This window comes from Dreissena polymorpha, chromosome 1 (assembly GCF_020536995.1).
Source record: "Dreissena polymorpha isolate Duluth1 chromosome 1, UMN_Dpol_1.0, whole genome shotgun sequence".
Classification (NCBI taxonomy): domain Eukaryota; kingdom Metazoa; phylum Mollusca; class Bivalvia; order Myida; family Dreissenidae; genus Dreissena; species Dreissena polymorpha.
Window position 1 is genome coordinate 47,225,770 of NC_068355.1, and position 21,431 is coordinate 47,247,200.

General features: G+C 33.9%; 1 protein-coding gene across 1 annotated transcript; it reads left to right on the forward strand.

Moving 5' to 3' along the window:
• The first annotated feature begins 3,215 nt into the window (after nt 1-3,215).
• Nucleotides 3,216-20,687, forward strand: LOC127878841 (multiple epidermal growth factor-like domains protein 11). Its single transcript, XM_052425367.1, has 19 exons — nt 3,216-3,339; nt 4,513-4,665; nt 7,544-7,762; nt 8,033-8,284; nt 9,336-9,536; nt 10,185-10,385; nt 10,877-11,017; nt 11,210-11,350; nt 11,779-11,919; nt 15,626-15,754; nt 15,915-16,043; nt 16,284-16,412; nt 16,799-16,927; nt 17,152-17,280; nt 17,733-17,861; nt 18,096-18,224; nt 18,725-18,853; nt 20,215-20,343; nt 20,559-20,687. The coding sequence occupies exons 1-18, from the start codon at nt 3,276-3,278 to the stop codon at nt 20,244-20,246; spliced, it is 2,577 nt and encodes an 858-aa protein (XP_052281327.1). The 5' UTR covers nt 3,216-3,275; the 3' UTR covers nt 20,247-20,343; nt 20,559-20,687.
• Nucleotides 20,688-21,431: the final 744 nt, after the last annotated feature.

The window sequence follows — 21,431 nt, forward strand, 5'->3', positions numbered from 1 at the left end:
CAACATAATGTATTAACAAATATTAAATTTGTTTATTGTGAAAGTGCAATTTGTATCTACCTTTTATGAACATCATGACCCGCTTGTGTACTCGCATCCTGTAAATGAAGACTCAATATTTAATAATTTTAGAGAATAAATATTGTATGTGCATTCATCACAGTTTAATGCTTAACGGAACATTGAGGACTCGATCACGGCCGTTAATCACGGGCGCTACCTCTTTTTTTGAGATGCATTAATAAATGAGCCAATGAAACTTCCAAGGTTGCGCTCAGGCCCTGATGTTTTGAAATTTCATGGAAAATTTTACAGGGTGATTAAGTTGTACATGTTTTTTTCAGCATATATCTTATTATGTTTACGATCGGGCCATGTAGTGCGATTCAGCGAAGATTAATTCATCCAAAAATGAACAGAAGCATACATTATCAAACCATTTAAAAACGCGAGAACCTTTTAAACAGCATTTCGATGAGTTTTTCCTGTGTGACGAGCAAATTTCCACCCAATTAAATCGCAACCAACATCAAACGATTGCGTACAACATGTATAAGATGCTCCATGCACAAAAATATTGGCTCCTTCCCGACTTAATAGATAATTTTGCATTTTTCCAAAGATATGGAACCAATGCAATAGGGATGGCGCTAATGATAAGAGGTGACGCTAATGCACGATGTATCAATTAACAATCGTATCGCAATGATATCATTACATGACGTACATTTGATAGATAATGCTATTTGTTATATTTACATTATTTTACAGCGTACTTACGAAGGCTATATTAAATAAGATAAGTTATATATATATATATAATTTATCAAGTCAATTAAGAAGTCACCAACATGAATAAAACATAGTGTGCGATAGTACAATACATGTTTAATGTTCTTATCATACAACGACGAACGTTAAAATCCATCAAGACTTTAGAAAACTACTTTTTCTAATTAAAAACGCACGAGACTCAAATGTGCTGAAGTAGTCACATGGTCAACTAACAAACAATGAATGTGAAACCTGTAAACATAATAGAAAGCACTACACAAAATGTCACTTTAAAATAGCTGTAAATGTGCATTTGCGCCACCTCCTATTCTTAGCGTCACCTCCTTGGCATTGGCTTTATCTCTTTTTGAAAAATGCAAATTTATCTATTAGTTGTTTTTAGCTCACCTGAGCACAATGTGCTCATGGTGAGCTTTTGTGATCGCCTTTTGTCCGTCGTGCGTTGAGCGGCGTCAACTGTTGCCTTGTTAACAGTCAAGAGGCCACATTTATTGTCCAATCTTCATTAAATTTGGTCAGAAGATTGGTCTCAACAATATCTTGGATGAGTTCGAAAATGGTTACGTTTGCTTAAAAAACATGGCTGCCAGGGGGCGGGGCATTTTCCCTTATATTGCTATATATGGCTATAGTAAAATCTTGTTAACACTTTAGAGGCCACATTTATTGTCCGACCATCATAGTCAGAAGATTCATCCCAATAATATCATGGACAAGTTCTAAAATGGTTTCAGTTGCTTGAAAAACATGGCCACCAGGGGGCGGGGCATTTTTCCTTATATGGCTATATATGGCTTTAGTAAAACCTTATTAACACTCTAGAGGCCACATTTATTGTCCGATCATCATGAAACTTGGTCACAAGATTTTTACAAATGATATCTTGGATGCGTTTGAAAATGGTTCCGGTTGGTGGAAAAACATGGCCGCCAAGGGGCGTGGCATTTTTCCGTATATAGCTATAGTAAAACCTTGATAACACTCCAGAAGCCAATATTTATTGTCCAATCATCATGAAACTTGTCAGAAGATTTGTCCCAATGATATCTTGGACAAGTTGTAAAATGGTTCTAGTTGATTGAAAAACATGGTCACCAGGGGGCTGGGCATTTTTCCTTATATGGCTTCATGAAACTTTGTCAGAATATTTGTTTAAATGATATCTTGGATGTGTATGAAAATGGTTCTGGTCTGTTCAAAAACATGGCTGCCAGGGTGTTCACTAGTCATGAAAGTTGGTAAGAACATTTTGTTCTAATGACATCTTGCGCTGCAAAGAACAGGTCAGTTCCTTTGAATCTCAGGTGAGCGACTTTGGGCCTTTCAGGCCCTCTTGCTGTGCATGCGTTTGCATGTACATGTTCAAAGCAATCGTTTTATATAATGAGCGATTTAATTGGCTGGGAATGTTCTCGTCACACATGCAAAAGACATCGATTTGCTTTTACGGATTCTACCATGCCACACGTTATAAAGGACTCGCGTTTCCGAATGAGTTGTGATTGTATTGTTATGTACATTTTTGCATGACTTTTTCTTCGCTGAATCGCACTACATCGGTCGATTTTTAAAAATAGTGCGCAAAATATTGAAAAAGAAACACATACAACCTAATTAACCTGTAAAATTATCCGTGAAATTTCAAAACATCCGGGCCTGAGCGCCGCCTCGGAAGTAGCATTTGTACATTTATTAATGCATCTCAAAAAAGAGGTGGCGCCCGTGATTAAAGGCCGTGTCGCTTGTCCATCCTTTCGACTAAGATCAATAAATTAAAGGACTTTGTTAGATGCTCATTTCGATGATGAATTAGTAGCACTTGAAAAAACAAAAATGGAAGCCATACAATAATGCTTTTGTCCTGGTACAAACATGTATAACCAGATTTAAGTCATTCATCTAAAATGCAAGTATCATTTTTACATAAAGACGCATTTGGTTGACACTAAGGCCAAGTCCACTAAAAATATTTCAAATCCAAACACTGAGATCAGGACTGAATTTTCTCTGACTGCCATCAGCACAAGGACAACTATATTATTCATTGTGTGTGTGTCATGGCCGCTAAAGTTCGGCTTGATTCAACTAAATATTGAACATAATCGAATGTAGGACCACTGAGGAAGCTTCGAGACTTCTGTGGTTGGTTGATCTATCTTCGATCTTAATATCAGTTTCTAAAAACACGCTCTCGACATGGTGGATTCTTGCGACATTATTTGCAATAAGCAAATGTATATTAATAATGTTTCAAGTAACCTTAATACTTTTCTTCCTTCTGGCATGTACTTGAACCTTATAGTTTTGCAAACAACTTCCCTGTGGCTTCTGATAGGCTAATTGACACATCTAGAGGCGTCGCTAGCAAAATGTTGTGCATAACAACAGTCGCCCGTTTGTTCTTTAATGACGCGCAATAACTAAATAGTGAATATTATTGAATTGGGAGATAAATCGGTATTCATTGTTATATTTTACATATGGAATATCAAAAGCTCCGCATATTGACACTGTGTATTATTGCCTGTATTGTGTACGTCTCCGGTATGTAGATGTAAATTGTCTTTGATTTCATTTAAAATATAAACAAACGGCTTTCATATTTCATGATTGTTTTGTCGTTTTTGTTTAGTTTTCTAAATGGAGTCCATGTAGAGCACCTCTGTGTTGTGAGTTAACGATACCATTTTAAAACACTTATCGATTTTAATGCTTTTTAAGTATTTTTTCATTAAGTTGCATTTATATAAAGTCCGAAAGGTAAAGTTAACTACATAATCGATGAAATAACACTTACAATTATAGAATTAATTGGAAAATGCGTAGTCTGATTCTATGTGGAATGAAATTTCCCATCAACTTGGATGGGTATGGTACGCTTTTCATTGTTGTATTATTAAGATATATAATGCTAAATGGATATTTGTCTCATCTAAATACGGACACTCAAAGGTACACACCTGAAAATATATGTTCGATTTTTTGTATTTGGTTTTACAAACAGAACAAGGTCAAAAGAAACAAAGAAATATACAAATTTTGGTGGATTAAGTTGCCTTTTGTTTTCAATTTCGTTCAGATTTTAAACCGTCTAGCAGTTAATACCAGCAAGGCATGGAAACTTACTATATGGCTTGTTAACCACCATACAAATCTACGAGCCCAGAGTCTTTCTAATGCTTTTAATTCATTTTCTTCAATGTGAGTTCAGACAGCTAGGTAATAAAATAACATACTTGACACATTTTGTACATTGTTTTCACTTATTATTCATGGCTTGATATTTTATTTGTTATCAGCAATTTCAGCAAAGCTAAAAAGGCAATCATAAACCTCAGATTCATAATCAGAATGATGAACATGTAAGATTTTGTAATTAAAACCTAAACAAAAATTTGAAGTTTGTTTCGGCTCGTGAATCGTAATTTGGTTTACTTTTAAATATCTATATAGCTACAGCATGCATGTGCCCATCAGATTGTTCATGTTTCTTATTGCTGTCAATTGTCCACGCGGAGCAATCTGTCACAAAAGAATTTTGGATTTCTTGTTCAAAACAATACATAGTTTATATGAAGTCCAACCTGAGAACAGTCAAGGAAAATGGCCAAAGTAACTTGATGTAATGTAAAACATCTTGATTGTACTAAGCTTTAACTGTTGCTAATGCAGATGGAGTTTTACTTTTTAAAAATCTTTGCGTCACACTCGTCACAGGTAGGCCGTGCGACGTAGATAAAGTTGGCATCCACAGGTTCGGAAAAAACTGCTCGCTGAGATGCCATTGTAGAAACAACGAGTCATGTGACGAGGCGGGAGCATGCGCAAACGGGTGCGCACCCGGAATGTTCGGACCAGGATGTCAGTACGGTAAGTACATTTTCGAACGGGGATACATATGTATTGCGCCCTATTATTATTACTGATACGTTCTAAAAACTGTAAAAAAACATGTTTTCATATTGGAAAATTGAAACTTGTCTGAACATTTATGTAATATTTCATTAGGAAAGAAAACATTGAGTTTAACAAATTACCGATTAACACACATGACTTTGTCAACTATTCAGAAATAGTTTGTTTATTGATGATTAATCGAAACAGGTAAACGTATACAAAGCGTATGTACCGCTTTTCATCGAACATTAAATACGTGTATTTATATCATAGCATGAGATATACCCTTACTATAATTCATTTTATTGACACAAAACATAATATACATATAGAAAAAACATAGGTACATACTTAAAGTTACAATATCATGAAAATAAATGACTCGCATTTATGTAATTATAGCATTTTCATATGCTTAGTATTTACACTCATACAAACGGATAGATAAGTGCTCTAAATTTTCAGCGAACCGCTTAAAGGGATCTTTTCACGCTTTGGTAAATTGACAAAAATAGAAACAAGAAATATCTTTAAAAAAAGATATACGGCGTAAATAGTTTAATGAATGAGATCAAGGATAGCGAATGTCTTTTTCTGTGCAGTTCTTAGCTGCATCACACGCAGTACAGGATGTTACGGGGAGTTTTCGCGGCTTATTTTACATTATAACCTATAGATACAAAACAGAAAACCAAAAGAAGAATGGAAGTGAAATTTAAACATATGAGTCAACCGGCCACACGAGAACAAACCTGTTTTAGTGGTCTGTCGGGCATTGCTATTTGATTCGATTATTAACAGTATCGAGAATCATCGTGCTCATGCTTAAAGTGATATTATGGGCATTTTGCACTGTTGAATTGAGCTGAAAAGAATTAACAGGTCAAAATAGTTAGTTAAAATGTGGTTACTGATCAATTATCTGCAACTCACCTTGCTACCAGTTGTTTATAAAAATATATTTTATATTCGATATTCTTACGTGACCCACCCAGTCCTGTAAGCCGAAATGATCCGTAAAACAATATTGTGTCTTTGTGTCGTATGAACAAATCTGCACTAAAACTAAATTTAGGTTCAACTCGTAAACGCATGATCAGTTGTCAAACGAAAGTACGGTTAATATTCAAATGCATTATTTTTCTCTTTCTGGTATATTGTTTTAGTATGTTGATGCTGCATTAATTACTATAAGTGTATATGAAGTAGAAACATCAAAAATAATCAACGGTTGCGATAGACACCAATAAACTGTTACATGCTCATAATATCACTTTAGTACATTAGGCAATATGGTGGAATAATTATTGTTTAATTTATTAAAAATAATATTTATCATTGTATTGTTGAAAACACATTAAGAATCTATTATTGACATACCATAATTATATTGCTGAATATCTTCTTTTAACATATTTCTGGTCTAAAGAAAATTCCAGGTAACCTAGTTCACGGATAGCGTCTTAATTATATAACGATTATTTTACTGACCGCGAACTCCGGTGATGACCTGTATATAAACTCTGAATGTCCGCGACTTGACCCGAAACCTCGCGGGTTGAAATGCAATTCTTTAAAGTGAGGCCTCGCTTCCACTGCTCTTTATACCTTTACATGTTAACATGTTGACAGGAATATGGAAGTAAGTACTAAATATGAGAACATAGCCTTTTAAGTATAAACGCTTTTGCGCTGGTAATACTCTGAAAATAAAAGGTGTACGCACAAACTGTATTGATGTCGAGAATTGAGTGTAAAACTGTTCTATCTATTAAGCCTTTTCATTAGAGATAAAATTGTTTCATACAGTAAAACAGTGGTACAAAGACGCGGATATGTTTCCAATGTTCTGGTGGTATACTCAAATCAGCTAATGGAATAAATGAAGTGTATTCATTCGTACCTAGCCGCGGGAAATTTTATTTGAATTTTATTGGACACTTACAAAGGTCAAGTCAGGGTGAAAAGCTGGCTTATGCAGCTTACGCCGAAAAAGTTGTTTCAGATTCGTAAGTTTTCGTTTTAGTTATGATATTTGTGAGGAAACAGTAATACTGAACATTAACCATGCTCTAATATAGCCATTATATGCATCTTTTGACGATTTTAAAACCTAAAAATTATAAAGCGTTGCAACGCGAAACGATTGAATAATTTGGAGAGTAATGTTTTTGTCGTTAAATTTTGTGAAACTACGAAGATTGCTTAAATAAGGTATAAAATACGTTAAGAATGTGTACTCGGCGGAATAGCTCAGTAGGCTAAAGCGTTTTTACTTCAGGACTCTTGCAGGACTCCAGGGGTCACTGGTTCGAAACCTGCTCCGGGCAATGTTCTTTTCCTTTTTTTATTTTTTTTCTTGATTTTTTACTGGAGCTTTTATGATCCAATGTTTACATTTTCAATATAAAGCATTTAATGAATAAGTTAAAAAAATGCCAAAATCTGTGAAAAGGCCCCTTTAAAGCGCATGTGCAGAAAAACGGCTGTTGGCGTGTGCCGTCTATTGAAAGGTTAAACTTCAGCTGGGCTATCAAATATTAACGCATCATGATTTTCTACTTTACGGACTTGAGTTATAAGCAGATAAATAGCACAGTGTCATTTTACTTTATATACAAACGCGGGTTCAAAACATTTTATTCAGTTTTTTTTTTGCTGCAGATAACGATTTTTAAACTTCGAAAATCGGCAAACAATTCCCATGAAGAATTAGCCCGTCTTTCGATACCACACGCCTGCTCAACAGTCCGCTTGTTTGCGTGTTTGTTTTGCACAAAAGATTAGATATAATCAAAATCTAAGTAATTTCATCAATTTCTTGTTAATATGTTCTTGCATGTTCTTGCAGTTGATATAGCCCACGATGACCCCGAGGTAGCACGACATTCCGACAACCTTGAGTTCTTGGATCACCAATACGCCAACCTTGCCGTAGACCCTGACCTCAGCACGTGTAGCTTCACAAAGGAAGCGGCCTCTCAGACCGGTCATCCCTGGTGGAGTCATTGGTTTCCTTACGATGTCATATTCACTTACATCGAGTTTTACGTGCATTTGAATTATACAGGTTAAGCTGCGTTTTTTAAGATACATGAACGAATAGGCTAGTTAAGATTTTGTAAGGCCAAATTGAATGTTTTTTACTAAATCATATTTATTTTGAAACATGGTTCCAGCAGGAATCAATATCACATACCGTACACTTCAATGAAAATCTTGTCATGGCTAGTTTACATTTTTCAATATTGCGCATGCGTATTTAATGTTTATTGTATTCATATAGACTTTGCTACTAATATTGATGATCTTATAACGTCAATAATAATTTTATATACAGAATTTATGTCCCACTATCGCGTTAGTGTGGCCAATTTATCCAAAGAACATCACAGCAACAAACAACTTTTGGCAACTGAACGACTATGCAACGAGATTGGAGTAGACGACGAAAAATTAAAAATGCCAACCAGCGGTACCCTAGCCGTCATTGGTGTGTTCTGTAGAGAACCCGTGGTGGGTAACACCATTCGCATTGAACTACTTAGAAGCCGATCACAGCTTGTTTTGTGCGACGTAAATATCAGTCAAGGTATATTAAATCACACTTATGTATAGTTTGACGTTCTTTTCAATATTTATAATTATGTCATTTTATACATATCTTATTTTGGGTATTGTAAATTGTCGTGATCGTATATATGATTATAACGTTAAGGCTGGACTACAGTAATGAACGCTTTGATTAGTTAAGTAATTAATAAAAATAATATGCATACATAATATATTTTGATTACACATTAATTTGCAGGTATGTGTTTGTAACATAATATTATAATATTATAATATCAATCTGAATAACGTAAAATCGTTATTGTATTACAACAAATCGTACTTGCTTTACAAAAAATCGTTACTTGATTACAACAAAGTGTTATTGTATCACAACAAATCGTTATTGTATTGACACAAATCATTAAACGCATTAAACAAATCAATTTTGAATTGCAAAAACAAAAACGTTATTATATTACAATGGTATTTGGTTAACAATGCATGGTATTCGCTGAGCAACAAATCGTTATTGTATTAAAACAAATCTTGTTTGAATTACATCAAATAGTTATTGTATTACAAATAATCATTATTGCATTACAATCGTGCGAATAAGGTATTACATTTTAGTGCAAAATACTTCTAATACAAACAAACCTTTTCCATAAAAATATCGTTTTAAGGTCATTAGTTCAAACCTTAAAAAACGTATTAAGTCTTGGTTGCTGTTTATATACAGGTCAATTATATTATGCAATATGTGTGTATGATGGTTAAATAGATATTTGTCAGACATCGTATTTTAAAGGCCAACACAAAGAACTCAAAAGCAAAAAAGATACATGGATACTAAGGAAACAAAATCGTGTATAACCCTATATTTAAAATTGAAAAATAAATAGGAATGCGACGTTTATATCGTTTCGTCTTCTCTTCGTTGTTTCATACACGCCCCCTGTCTTGATTTGAACCGAAGTTACGAAACAACGATAAATGACCAGTACACCGTTCGAATGTTATATGTATTAATGTATACACATGTTGATTATGCCCGACGTATGATAATAAACTATAAATCTACGTTACAGGTAGGAACATGGCATTCAGTAAAAGTACAAACGCTTCGTCCATATCGGAAGGCGACCTAGTTCACATAACAGACGACATTGTCCAAGTGAAGCGCGACGAATGTTTCGTTAGTAGGAAGGACAATTCTTCGTGGTTGATGATCGACTTTGGAGCCAAAGTTCAAATAACTCAGATACATATTGTTCCATTCAAACGTGAAAGTAAGTATTTATTTATTGTTTATTTTTGGGGTTCTATTTAAATGAAAACAATAGCCTATCCAGTATTTCGCTGTTAACTTTTAGAGAGCGTTTTAAAAAAAAATTCCCCTAATTTGCTCATACACCTTTTAGTAAACACTTTGGACATGCGGTTATTGTAATCCGGATGACTTATCTATTTGTTCGTTAACTGATAATTTTGTCTTCTTATTTACGGTGTAAAAAAGTCGTCGACTTTTGTCAAAACAGTGTTGCTCATTTCTGTTCGAAACCATTTTTTTCCGAAACAAATTTACCAGTATGTGTTATCAAATATAACAATCAAAACAAGTTTTGGTTGTAAGTATCTAATTAAATGGGTTTAATAGGTTCATACTCATTTAATAGGTTAGAGCTATAATATATATATGCTTTGATTTATTTATAGACTTGCGTGCATTTGGTTGAGATTTTATTTTTCGATATGTGGACTTAAAATAACTTATTTGCATAATTGTCTGTAAGCTTAGCTTTTAAACTTTTTTTAAACTAAATATTTTGCCGATGTTTAGGGAACGTTGACACCAGCATTTTTATAAACTCAATTTAATTTAACTATAGTTTCATAATTGCTTGGCTAATTTTTCAACTTTTTAAAAAAATCTTTAGATAACCTAAATGGATATCACATCGATGTGAAAGAGATCGACCAAGACCTTTTGCGAAACGTCTACCAAGATTCATCTATTAATTCAAAGGGATCGGAACAGGATACGTTGAACATCACTTTTGTAACAACCAGTTTGTACATCACCCGACGTGGACATAATCCATCCAAAATAGCCGTGTGTGAAGTGAGGGCTTTTGGGGGTAATTATTTTGTTTTGCCAAGTCTTTTTTTATATCTTAGCTGACGCAAAAGTTTTATCGATGAAGCAAATTCGTTCTTACTAAATTACAGAATGCGATCAAGTGATGTGAATTTTACCGTCAGAAATTCCTGTCCATTCTTCCCCCTGCACACCTTCTCTGAAGCATAATTTATTTTCAGTTTTGTTTGTTCAATCCCAATCTTATTAATATTTGTATGACTGTAAACAATGGTTTCGGAAAAAGGACCATCTTTATAGCAAACAAGATCCTTTAGATTGTCGTAACACATGAGCACAATTCATTCAAATATTAGATCAGTACTTTGATAACATGTAAACGTTTGAAAATACACACACAAAATCTTTTAGGTCTTCTGAGACCGGTATTCTGACTATTCATGTATACCAAACGTATTGTTGAAGATACATTTCAACTGTTAATATTTTATTACATAAAATTATATTGTTTTAACTTTTTTTACAATTTAGACTGTCCAGAAAGCAGCTGTGGATACGACTGTTCCGAAGAATGCTACTGTCGACCACCGTACACACTATTTGACAAAATTGCTGGACGTTGCCCTCATGATTGTCTGAACGACAGCCGATGGACATATCGATGTGATCAAGGTAGAATCTATAAAACATTGATTTCGTTGATGCTTAACCTCAGTCGAAATCACAAGTTTTTTAGAGCAAAAATTTACATTCTGATACGTATAAATTGTTGGTATTTGCATCATCCTTGAATGGTTGAGTGGGCGTTTTCATGTTGAAACAATCTAATGTAAACATGTTATTGGAAAATTTAATGTTCTATAGTTTGCAATGTAAACCATTGGGGAAATGGATGCAGTCACACATGCGGTCATTGTGCTAATGGCTTACCATGCGATGTTCAGACTGGACGTTGCCCTCAAGGTTGTCTGAACGACAGCCGATGGACAGATCGATGTGATCAAGGTAGAATCTATAAAACTTTGATTCGTTGATGTTTAACCCATTTATGCCTAGTGGACTCTCCCATCCTTCTAAATTGGGTCAATTTATTTCCAAACTTAGTGTTGTATAGTATATTTATTTCTATATTTAGAATATTTCTTACAGAAATTCCTTTAAGCAAACAGCGAAGACCTGATGAGACGCCCCATCATACGGCGTCTCATCAGGTTCTACGCTGTTTGCCAATGCTTTTTTTCTAGACGCTAGGCATAAATGGGTTAACCTCAGTTCAAATCACAAGTTTTCTAGAGCAAAAATTTACATTCTGATACGTATAAATTGTTGGTATTTCCATCATCCTTGAATGGTTGAGTGGGCCTTTTGATGTTGGGTTCAACAATTGTTTAATCTAATGTAAACATGTTCTTGGAAAATTCAATGTTTTATAGTTTGCAATGCAAACCATTGGGGAAATGGATGCAACCACACATGCGGTCATTGTGCTAATGGCTTACCATGCGATGTTCAGACTGGACGTTGTCTTGAAGGATGTGAACCTGGTTATCAGAATACAACTTTCTGTAAAGAAAGTAAACTGTCAGTTGTAGTTCGATCTCTTGATAAAAGCTGCATTATCTATTTCTTAAGGTGAATTTAATATAAAACACGATATTTATACAGCTATCGGCGTACATACTCGCCATCAAGTTTTACTTTTATCTACCTTAAAGTGGGTATATGCACGATTTTGTCAAATATTTATGAATTTATATAAAATGTGTAAAAACTTATTATACATATATTTCAATAAAAATTAAAATAAAAGTTAAGAGGAACATGTGTCGAAAAATGCGAAATAAGCCAGATATTTAATTCTAAAATCGAAAATGTCTGTACAGTCGAATTCGCAAGCATGTATATCATGCATGTACGATGAGAATCTAAATTTAGTTTTAAAGTTTATTTTAATTTCCTGCAACGAAATCTATTCAAACGACACATTAACACTAACTCCGATCCTAATTAAAAGACGAATGCTTCGGTTATTGTAGGAAAATATGTACGAAATATCGACACAATCGGATCGGGGCGCTAATTTGTCTTTGCTGCATTTTATGAAGTTCGTCGTCCATGTATAATTAGTCTTGCCTATTTTGTATTATTGTAACATACTTTTTATCAATATATTACAATTTAACACATATAAAAATTGTGCATACCCGCTTTAAAGCAAGCAGGTGATTACACTGGTATTAAACAGCTGTATGCAACGAAATTTATTAGACCTTGACTTTAGCCACATATGCATGACAGATAACAATGACTAATTACATAAGGGTATTGTTCCTTCATATATGGTAGGATCATTACAAAAAAGGCATATTTAATCCCCAAAAAACATTTGAAGTCCATGTATGAGCTTGAACTTGACCATAGAGACCTTAGTCTTATATGTGACACACAGTTAGGTAAGGAGAACACTTGTAGCAAGTCTTTACAGAACCCTTCATGCATAGTAAAACTTGCTTATTGTACATGCCTAATTTTGAATAAATCATCATTTTTTCAATATTTGACATCAATACGTGACCCTGATCTTGTCTCTAAGTTTGTGGGCCTTGCATAAGAATAAGCTTCATATGATAGATAAGAACTTACGTCAGTTTCATAGCTGTGGCTCATACGTTATTGTATATTTTCAAGTCAAGAGAGCCATAACTCTGTTAGTAGCAAAGGGTTTGCGTCGCAATTTGACGTTAAAATCATCATTTACACATATATATTCCTTACTATGTTTCAATGACATCTTCCCAGGCAGTTCCAAGATGTGGCTCCAGACATAAAAGTGTGCTTATTAACAAGTACAAAGGGCCATAGCTCCGTTATTATCAAAGGGATTGCGAGAGCATTTGACGTGCATCGTCCTTTTATGCATATACAGACTTATACCTATTGTCAATGAAATCGGCCCAAGCAGTTCCGAGACGATTAATAGTTAACCTGTCAAACATCACGATATGCTGCTTTTCGAAAATATTGTGTACGAGGCAACACGCAATTCCAAATAGCTTTCTAAACTCACGAAAGTTGCGATGTTTTTTTAAATATGTTTGTCTGCAATTTCACGTTTCTGTGTTTTACTGAAATAAATTTAATTTTGGCGTGGTCTTGTGCTGTGAATGCAACCACATCTGTCCAGAATGGTGCTGACCAACCAAGCTCAAATGAGCCGGGAGCGGGCATTGAACCCGGGTTGCCTAATGTCTGCGCAAACCGGACAGCCTCGTCTTGCTAACACGTTTGTGTATTTCGAAGTTAAGCATGTCCTTCTATGTCTGAGGCTTCAGTTTTTGAGGATCCGGGGTGTATCCCTGAACTCCAACCTAATAAACGTCATGTATTCATATCGTTGTCATATCAAAACGTTTATGAAGTGAATGATACCGAAACAGTTCCATTAGTAGACACCAACGTGTTTTCATTTCTTGTAAATCGGGTTAACGAATATGGCCCTCGCATTTCGTTAACGGGCAAGTATTTTTCCAGAGTCGTGACATTCTAATGTTAAAGGTAATTACATGCTTCATTCCGACAATTTGTTTTTCTGATATGGATGTACACTATTTGATAAACACTTGTCTTTAAAGGCATGTGGAAACATCGGAATGGATTTGAATACTTTTATTATAAAACGGAAGGACAACATAACTATTCAAATAAAACCAGTAAGAATAGGCGAATAACTTTCGCTTTTTAATACGATTTATTCAACTGAGCAATCGAACTTAATTATTCGTTTCATTTCAATAGCTTAACGGGCATACACGATTGAGAAAATTACAGTATGCTACTGTGTGTTGTTTTACGTTGCTTTGATCAAAGGATGTATTGCAATCGTACTAAATGCATTAAATGATTACAACTGTGATCATCGCCTAGGAATGGGTTATTCAAAACATTGAGGTTAATAAAATGTTTTTAGGTCTTACCGGTTTATCACACTTATAGACAAATGTACCTATGGAGAGAGAAAAAGAAAACAAAAACTGCCAAAACGTGAAATGAATAATACTCAAGTGTCCTACTGTCTTAAGAATCGGATTGTTATTAAAAAGAGAATGAAATATGAGAAAATTGAAGATATGTGACTTTGATACATTCTATTGTATCTACACAGCACACCTAAAATAGGTTAAATACTTTTATGGCTTTTAATATAGAACACAATACAACTCCAGAATCTTTATTCGGAGTTCTTGTTGTTATCCACATCCTTTGTAACAGAACACCAACAAAAAATAGAATGATTAAAAAATATGTTCTGTGCGTAGGATGTACTTGTAGATCACTAAATTGCAATGCTTTTATTTATTAAGATCCGATGCAATACAGTTTCAGAAAAGTTTAAAGCTACATTCATACCTATGGTTATTGAACATGCTTTTAGGCAAGTGTTTATCCCATACGGCTTTTCGTTCTATTTTCTTACAAAAAAAGTATGCACGTGCACGTATAAATAAATAGCTTTAAATACTTATTATGGATAAATACTTTGCCCGTATCCTGTGTTCTGTGTCCGCATCACATACACGGAGCGCAAGACCAACGAGTACGTCCGGAACATGGCTGCAACTCTTGTTGGTCCGCGAGAGCCTCTTCTAGCGACCGATGCCATTCAGTCTCAAACACGTATTAAGTAAAATGCATGCCTTTGGTCCTTGTATATGCGTGAAGGAAAATTTCGAGATCCAACAACGTTATAGATTGTATTTCATAACAAAAAACAGTATATAAATTCATACACAGACTTATTGATATAAACACTGCGATGTATAATTGATTAATACATATTTCGCGTCCTCATATTTTAGGACAACAAAATGTGTTTTGATGGATTTTGTTTGTTATCAGTAATTTAACTTCTTTGAAGCTTGTAAGGCAGGGACTTTCGGATTAAACTGTTCTACAAACTGCAGCCACAACTGTAATGGCAATTGTAATCACGAGTCTGGATACTGTGCTTGTAAAGCTGGGTATAGGGCGCCTAATTGCTCTGCTGGTATGAATTTAGATCCAATACCAATCAGTATCCATGTTCATCAATATGAATTGAGACAATCTAAGACATTTAACATCTATGTTCTATTATTTCAGTTATTATATATTCACCCACCCAATGATACATTGCAATAATATAGAATTTATATTTACATTGTGAAAAAATATGTTACAAAAACATTACACATTTTCGGATATAAATTGTATTTTTATGTGCAATATGATTATTGATTACAGATTGTGAAGCTGGAACATTCGGACAAAACTGTTCCCAAAACTGCAGTAAGCATTGTCAAGGCCCATGTAACCACGTGAATGGACACTGTGCATGTAAACCAGGATATCTGTCGCCAAATTGCTCTGATGGTATGTTTTAGATCCGATACCATTTAGTTCCAAATACTTGTAAAGCAGTACTCATACCTTTGGTCTTTGTACATGCTTTAAGGCAAATTCCGAGAACCAACAACGTTATACATTTTATTGCATTACAATAAACAATATATACGTGCAATATTGTTTGCAGCTTGTAAAGCAGGGACTTTCGGATTAAACTGTTCTACAAAGTGCAGCCACAACTGTAATGGCATTTGTAATCACGAGACTGGATACTGTGCTTGTAAAGCTGGGTATAGGGCGCCTAATTGCTCTGCTGGTATGAATTAAGATCCGATACCAATCAGTATACATGTTCATCAAAATGAATTTAGACAATCTAAGACATTTAACATTTAACAACTATGTTCTATTATTTCAGTTATTTTTTTATTCACTGAATGATACAGTGCAATAATATAGAATTTATATTTACAGTGTGAAAAAAAATGTTACAAAAACATTACACATTTTCGGAGATAAATTGTATTTTTATTTGCAATATAATTATTGATTACAGATTGTGAAGCTGGAACATTCGGACAAAATTGTTCTCAAAACTGCAGTAAGAATTGTCAAGGCCCATGTAACCACGTGAATGGACACTGTGTTTGTAAACCTGGATTCATGTCGCCAAATTGTTCTCATGGTATGTTTTAGATCCGATACCATTTAGTTCCAAAACATTATAATGCAGAATTTATACCTTTGGTCATTGTACATGCTTTAAGCCAAATTCCGATAACCAACAACGTTATACAGTTTCTTTCATTACAATAAACAGTATGTAAGTGCATTTACAAAATTATTGGTTTGGTCCGTGTACATGTGTTAAGGAAAATTCCGAAAACCAACAACGTTATAAATTTTATTTCATTACAATCAACAGTATTATAAGTGCATACACAGACGTATAGATATAAAATCATTGGTTTATAGTCGATATATATTTATTTCGCGCCTTCATATTTTAGGAGCACAAAAGATGTTTTGATGGATTTTGTTTGTTATCAGTAATTTAACTTTTGTTTTCAGCTTGTAAAGCAGGGACTTTCGGATCGAACTGTTCTACAAAGTGCAGCCATAACTGTAATGGCAATTGTAATCACGAGACTGGATACTGTGCTTGTAAAGCTGGGTATAGGGCGCCTAATTGCTCTGCTGGTATGAAGTTAGATCCAATACCAATCAGTTCATCAATATAAATTGAGACAATCTAAGACATTTAACAACTATGTTCTATTATTCAAGTTATTTTATATTCACTGAATGATATATTGCAATAATATATAATTTAAATTTACATTGTAAAAAAATATGTTACAAAAACATTACACATTTTCGGAGATAAATTGTATTTTAATGTGCAATATAATTATTGATTACAGATTGCGAAGCTGGAACATTCGGACAAAACTGTTCTCAAAACTGCAGTAAGCATTGTCAAGGCCCGTGTAACCACGTGAATGGACACTGTGCATGTAAACCAGGATATCTGTCGCCAAATTGCTCTCATGGTATGTTTTCGATCCGATACCATTTAGTTCCAAAACATTATAAAGCAGTATTTATACCTTTGGTCCTTGTACATGCTTTAAGGCAAATTCCGAGAACCAACAACGTTATACAGTTTATTTCATTACAATAAACAGTATGTAAGTGCATTTACAAAATTATTGGTTTGGTCCGTGTACATGTGTTAAGGCAAATTCCGAGAACCAACACAACGGTATACATTTTATTCCATTACAATTAACAGTAATATAAGTGCATACACAGACTTATAGATATAAAATCCCTGGTTTATTGTATAGTAAATATATATATATATATATATATATATATATATATATATATATATATATATATATATATATATATATATATTTCCCGCCTTCATATTTTAGGACCACAAAAGGTGTTTTAATGGATTTTGTTTGTTATCAGTAATTTAACTTTTTATTTGCAGCTTGTAAAGCAGGGACTTTTGGATTAAACTGTTCTACAAAGTGCAGCCACAACTGTAATGGCAACTGTAATCACGAGACTGGATACTGTGCTTGTAAATCTGGGTATAGGGCTCCTAATTGCTCTGCTGGTATGAAGTAAGATCCGATAACAATCACTTTCCATTTTCATCAATATAAATTGAGACAATCTAAGACATTTAACAACTATGTTCTATTATTACAGTTATTTTTATTAACTGATTGCTATGTTGCAATAATATAGAATTTATATTTTCATTGTGAAAACAATATGTTACAAACACATTACAGATTTTCGGTGATAAATTATATTTTTTTATGTGTAATATAATTATGTATCATAGTTTGTGGAGCTGGAACGTTCGGACAAAACTGTTCTCAAAACTGCAGTAACAATTGTCAAGGCCTATGTGACCACGTGACTGGACACTGTGCATGTAAATCAGGATATCGGTCGCCAAACTGCTCTTATGGTATGTTTTAGATCCGATATCATTTTACCAAACCCAATAAAGCAATTGCCATGCCCTTTGTACACAACAAAACGTTCGTGTAATAAATTTGCTTTGTCATCATAATTTAATAATTTTGTGAAGCTTGGAAAGAATGTACGTTCGTACAAAACTGTTCTTAAACTGCAGCCGCAACTGTTATTGCAGCTGTAATCACGAGACTAGACACTGTGCTTAAAAACTAGAATATATTACATCAAATTGCTTTACTGGTGTGTAATTAGATCCGATACCATTCAGTAATCTAATAACATTTACAGCTTCTATACCTTAGTTCGTTAAACATGAATTGAGAAAAGTTTCGATATCAAACAACACTGTTATATTTATTTCATAAACCAATCGCCATATTTTAATTATATTGAATTTATGTATACTTTGTGCCATAATATGTTACGAACACATTACACAGTGTCGATTATAATTGTGTTTGCTATATGTAATATTAATATTGATTACAGCTTGTGAAATCGGAAAGTTTGGACAAAACTGTTCTCAAAACTGCAGTACCAATTGTCAAGGCCTATGTGAACACGTGAGTGGATACTGTACATGCAAACCAGGATATCGGTCGCCATATTGCTTGGATGGTATGTTTTAGATCCGATATCAGTGAATCTTTAACACGTATAAAGCATTATTAATTCGTTTGGTCCTTGAACATGGTTTTTGGCAAGTTCCGAGAATCAAGTACACTTTAAAATTTATTTCATTACAATCAACGGTGTATAAGCGCACACACAGACATATTGCAATAAATTATGTGGTTTATAGTTAATGTATAGATACTTCGTATCCCCATATTATGGAAACACAACACAAAGAAGCTGTGATAAATTTGGTTAACTATCGATTATATAAATATTTGTTTGAGTTTATAAATCGGGAACTTAAAAAACGGTTCTGAAAACTACAGCAGCAATGATAATTTCATCTGTAATTAGGCGACCGGACACTTTTTTTGTAAATCTTGTTATTTTAATCCAAAGTGCTTTTCTGGTGTCAATTTAGAGCCGATATCATTCAGTTACCTGACAATATAAAGCAGTATCGATGCATTGGGAAATGAAACATAAATTAAGACAAGTTATATAAACGTTGTGTCTTAATGCATCACGAACAAAAGCCGATGTTGCGGTGATAAAATATGTTAAAATTGTTATCTGTTATATAAATTTCGATATAAGTTTGTTAATCTAAATATTTTGACAAGTTATATATACTTTGTGACTTTATGTTTCAAAAGACGAAGTTGTGGTGATAAAGGATGTTAAAATTGTTATCTGTAATATTAATATTGATAACAGTTTGTGAATCTGAATATTTTTCTTACTTAACAGTTCAAAAACTACAGCAGCATCTGTAATGACTGCTGTTATCACATAATTGGAAACGGTTTTTGTGAACCAGGATATAGTGCACCATATTGCTCTACTGGCTTGTATTTAGATCCAATACCAATGAGCATATGAAGCAGTACATTTGCTTCTTAAACTCAAATTTAGAAATGTTCCGACATACGGAAACACTATCGGTTATATTTTTATTTCAATAAACACTGTATATGTGGAAAAAAACAGACTTATCGTTATGTTGCATTAATAGTGAACTGATACTTTGCGTTCTCATATTTTACTAAAATAACGCAATGCTGATGTTGTCATAATTATAATATCGTTTGCAGTATGTGAACTTCTAACTTTCGGACACAACTGATAACGTATAAATCAGCATTCATACCTTTGTTCTTTCAACATACTTTTAGTTAATTTCCAAAACTCACAACGCTTTACATGTTATTTCATTAAAAGAAACAATACATTAGGGTACACGGGCTTTATTTTGAATTTATAGATACTTTGTGGCCTCGTGTGTCACGAACACAATGCTCGGATGTTGCAATTATTTTTAGTTGTTATCGCTACATGTATTATACTTAAATTGTTTGCAGTTTGTGAGCCAGGGTCTTTCGGAGAAAACTGATCAAACAACTGCAGCAGCAACTGTAATGAGATATGTCATCACGCCACCGGACACTGTTCTTGTAAATCTGGATATAAGCCCGAAATGTGCTCTGTTGGTATGCATACATATTCAGCAGTATTCATACATAGGGTTCTTAAAAATATCCTCAAACTATACGCCAATAAGCACATAGGTGTACACACAAGACTTGTCGCATGTTTGTGCTATTTTTTATTAATACATACATACCTGCATTATGTATTACGAACATAACACAATTTCGATTTGACTTATATTGTGCATTATGAGCTTTGTAACTATATTTTGAAGATTGTGAACCTGAAACTTACGGTCAAAACTGTGCTGATAACTGCAGCGACAACTGTAATGGCATTTGCGATCACGTGACTGGACATTGTTCTTGTAAAGCTGGATATAGTGGACCAAAGTGCGCGACTGGTGTGTATTTTGGTACTTTACAAGGATTTAAACCAATCTTACAGTCCTTTGCAAGTAATTATTTGAAGTGAACAAGGATATAGTTTCGTCGTATATGTGAATTACTTAAATCATTAATTATTTGTGCAGTGTCATTTGTTTGAAATGCGCGTGTGTTTGGCTGCTCAAACAATCGATCCAATCATGTGTGTTCTTATTAATATTATTATACGAATATGTATATTATTATATATAAGTAACATACCTATATATTAAAGATTTATACCCTTTTGCTTTTTGAAATTCCGTTATTTTAGTCGAATAAGCATTTGATGTTCTCTGGGAAAATCTTGCATACGTCTATGACGGGACCACCTGATCGCAAATCGATATATCTACAACGCATTCAATGTATGTGAATACTTTTCAACTAAGTGCCCAGTGATTGTTCGTAAGTGACCACCAACAGATATTATGAACATATTAAATTATTTCAGACTTGAGTGATTTTCCAGTGGAGCTAGTGTCCGGAGTTTCGACTGGGGTGCTAATTCTTCTGATAGCGCTAATTATGATTGTGGTTTTATTGACACGAAAAAACAAAGCCAAACGAGACCAAGAACGGTGAGTTCAGTGGTTTATTAATAATATTAATGATGCATGACAAAGAATATATATATATGTGTGTTTGAATTAATATTTACAATAAATTGTAAACTGCTTTAGAATCATTTTACCCCAAATATTTTCGATTTTGTCACACGT

Bases quoted from the DNA above. Each gene is read 5' to 3' on its own strand.
- LOC127878841 (XM_052425367.1), top strand. From the start codon at position 3,276: ATGGAATATCAAAAGCTCCGCATATTGACACTGTGTATTATTGCCTGT. The intron at 16,413-16,798 runs GTATGTTTTAGA...TTTTGTTTTCAG, and splicing joins GTCGCCAAATTGTTCTCATG to CTTGTAAAGCAGGGACTTTC. The intron at 17,281-17,732 runs GTATGTTTTCGA...TTTTATTTGCAG, and splicing joins GTCGCCAAATTGCTCTCATG to CTTGTAAAGCAGGGACTTTT.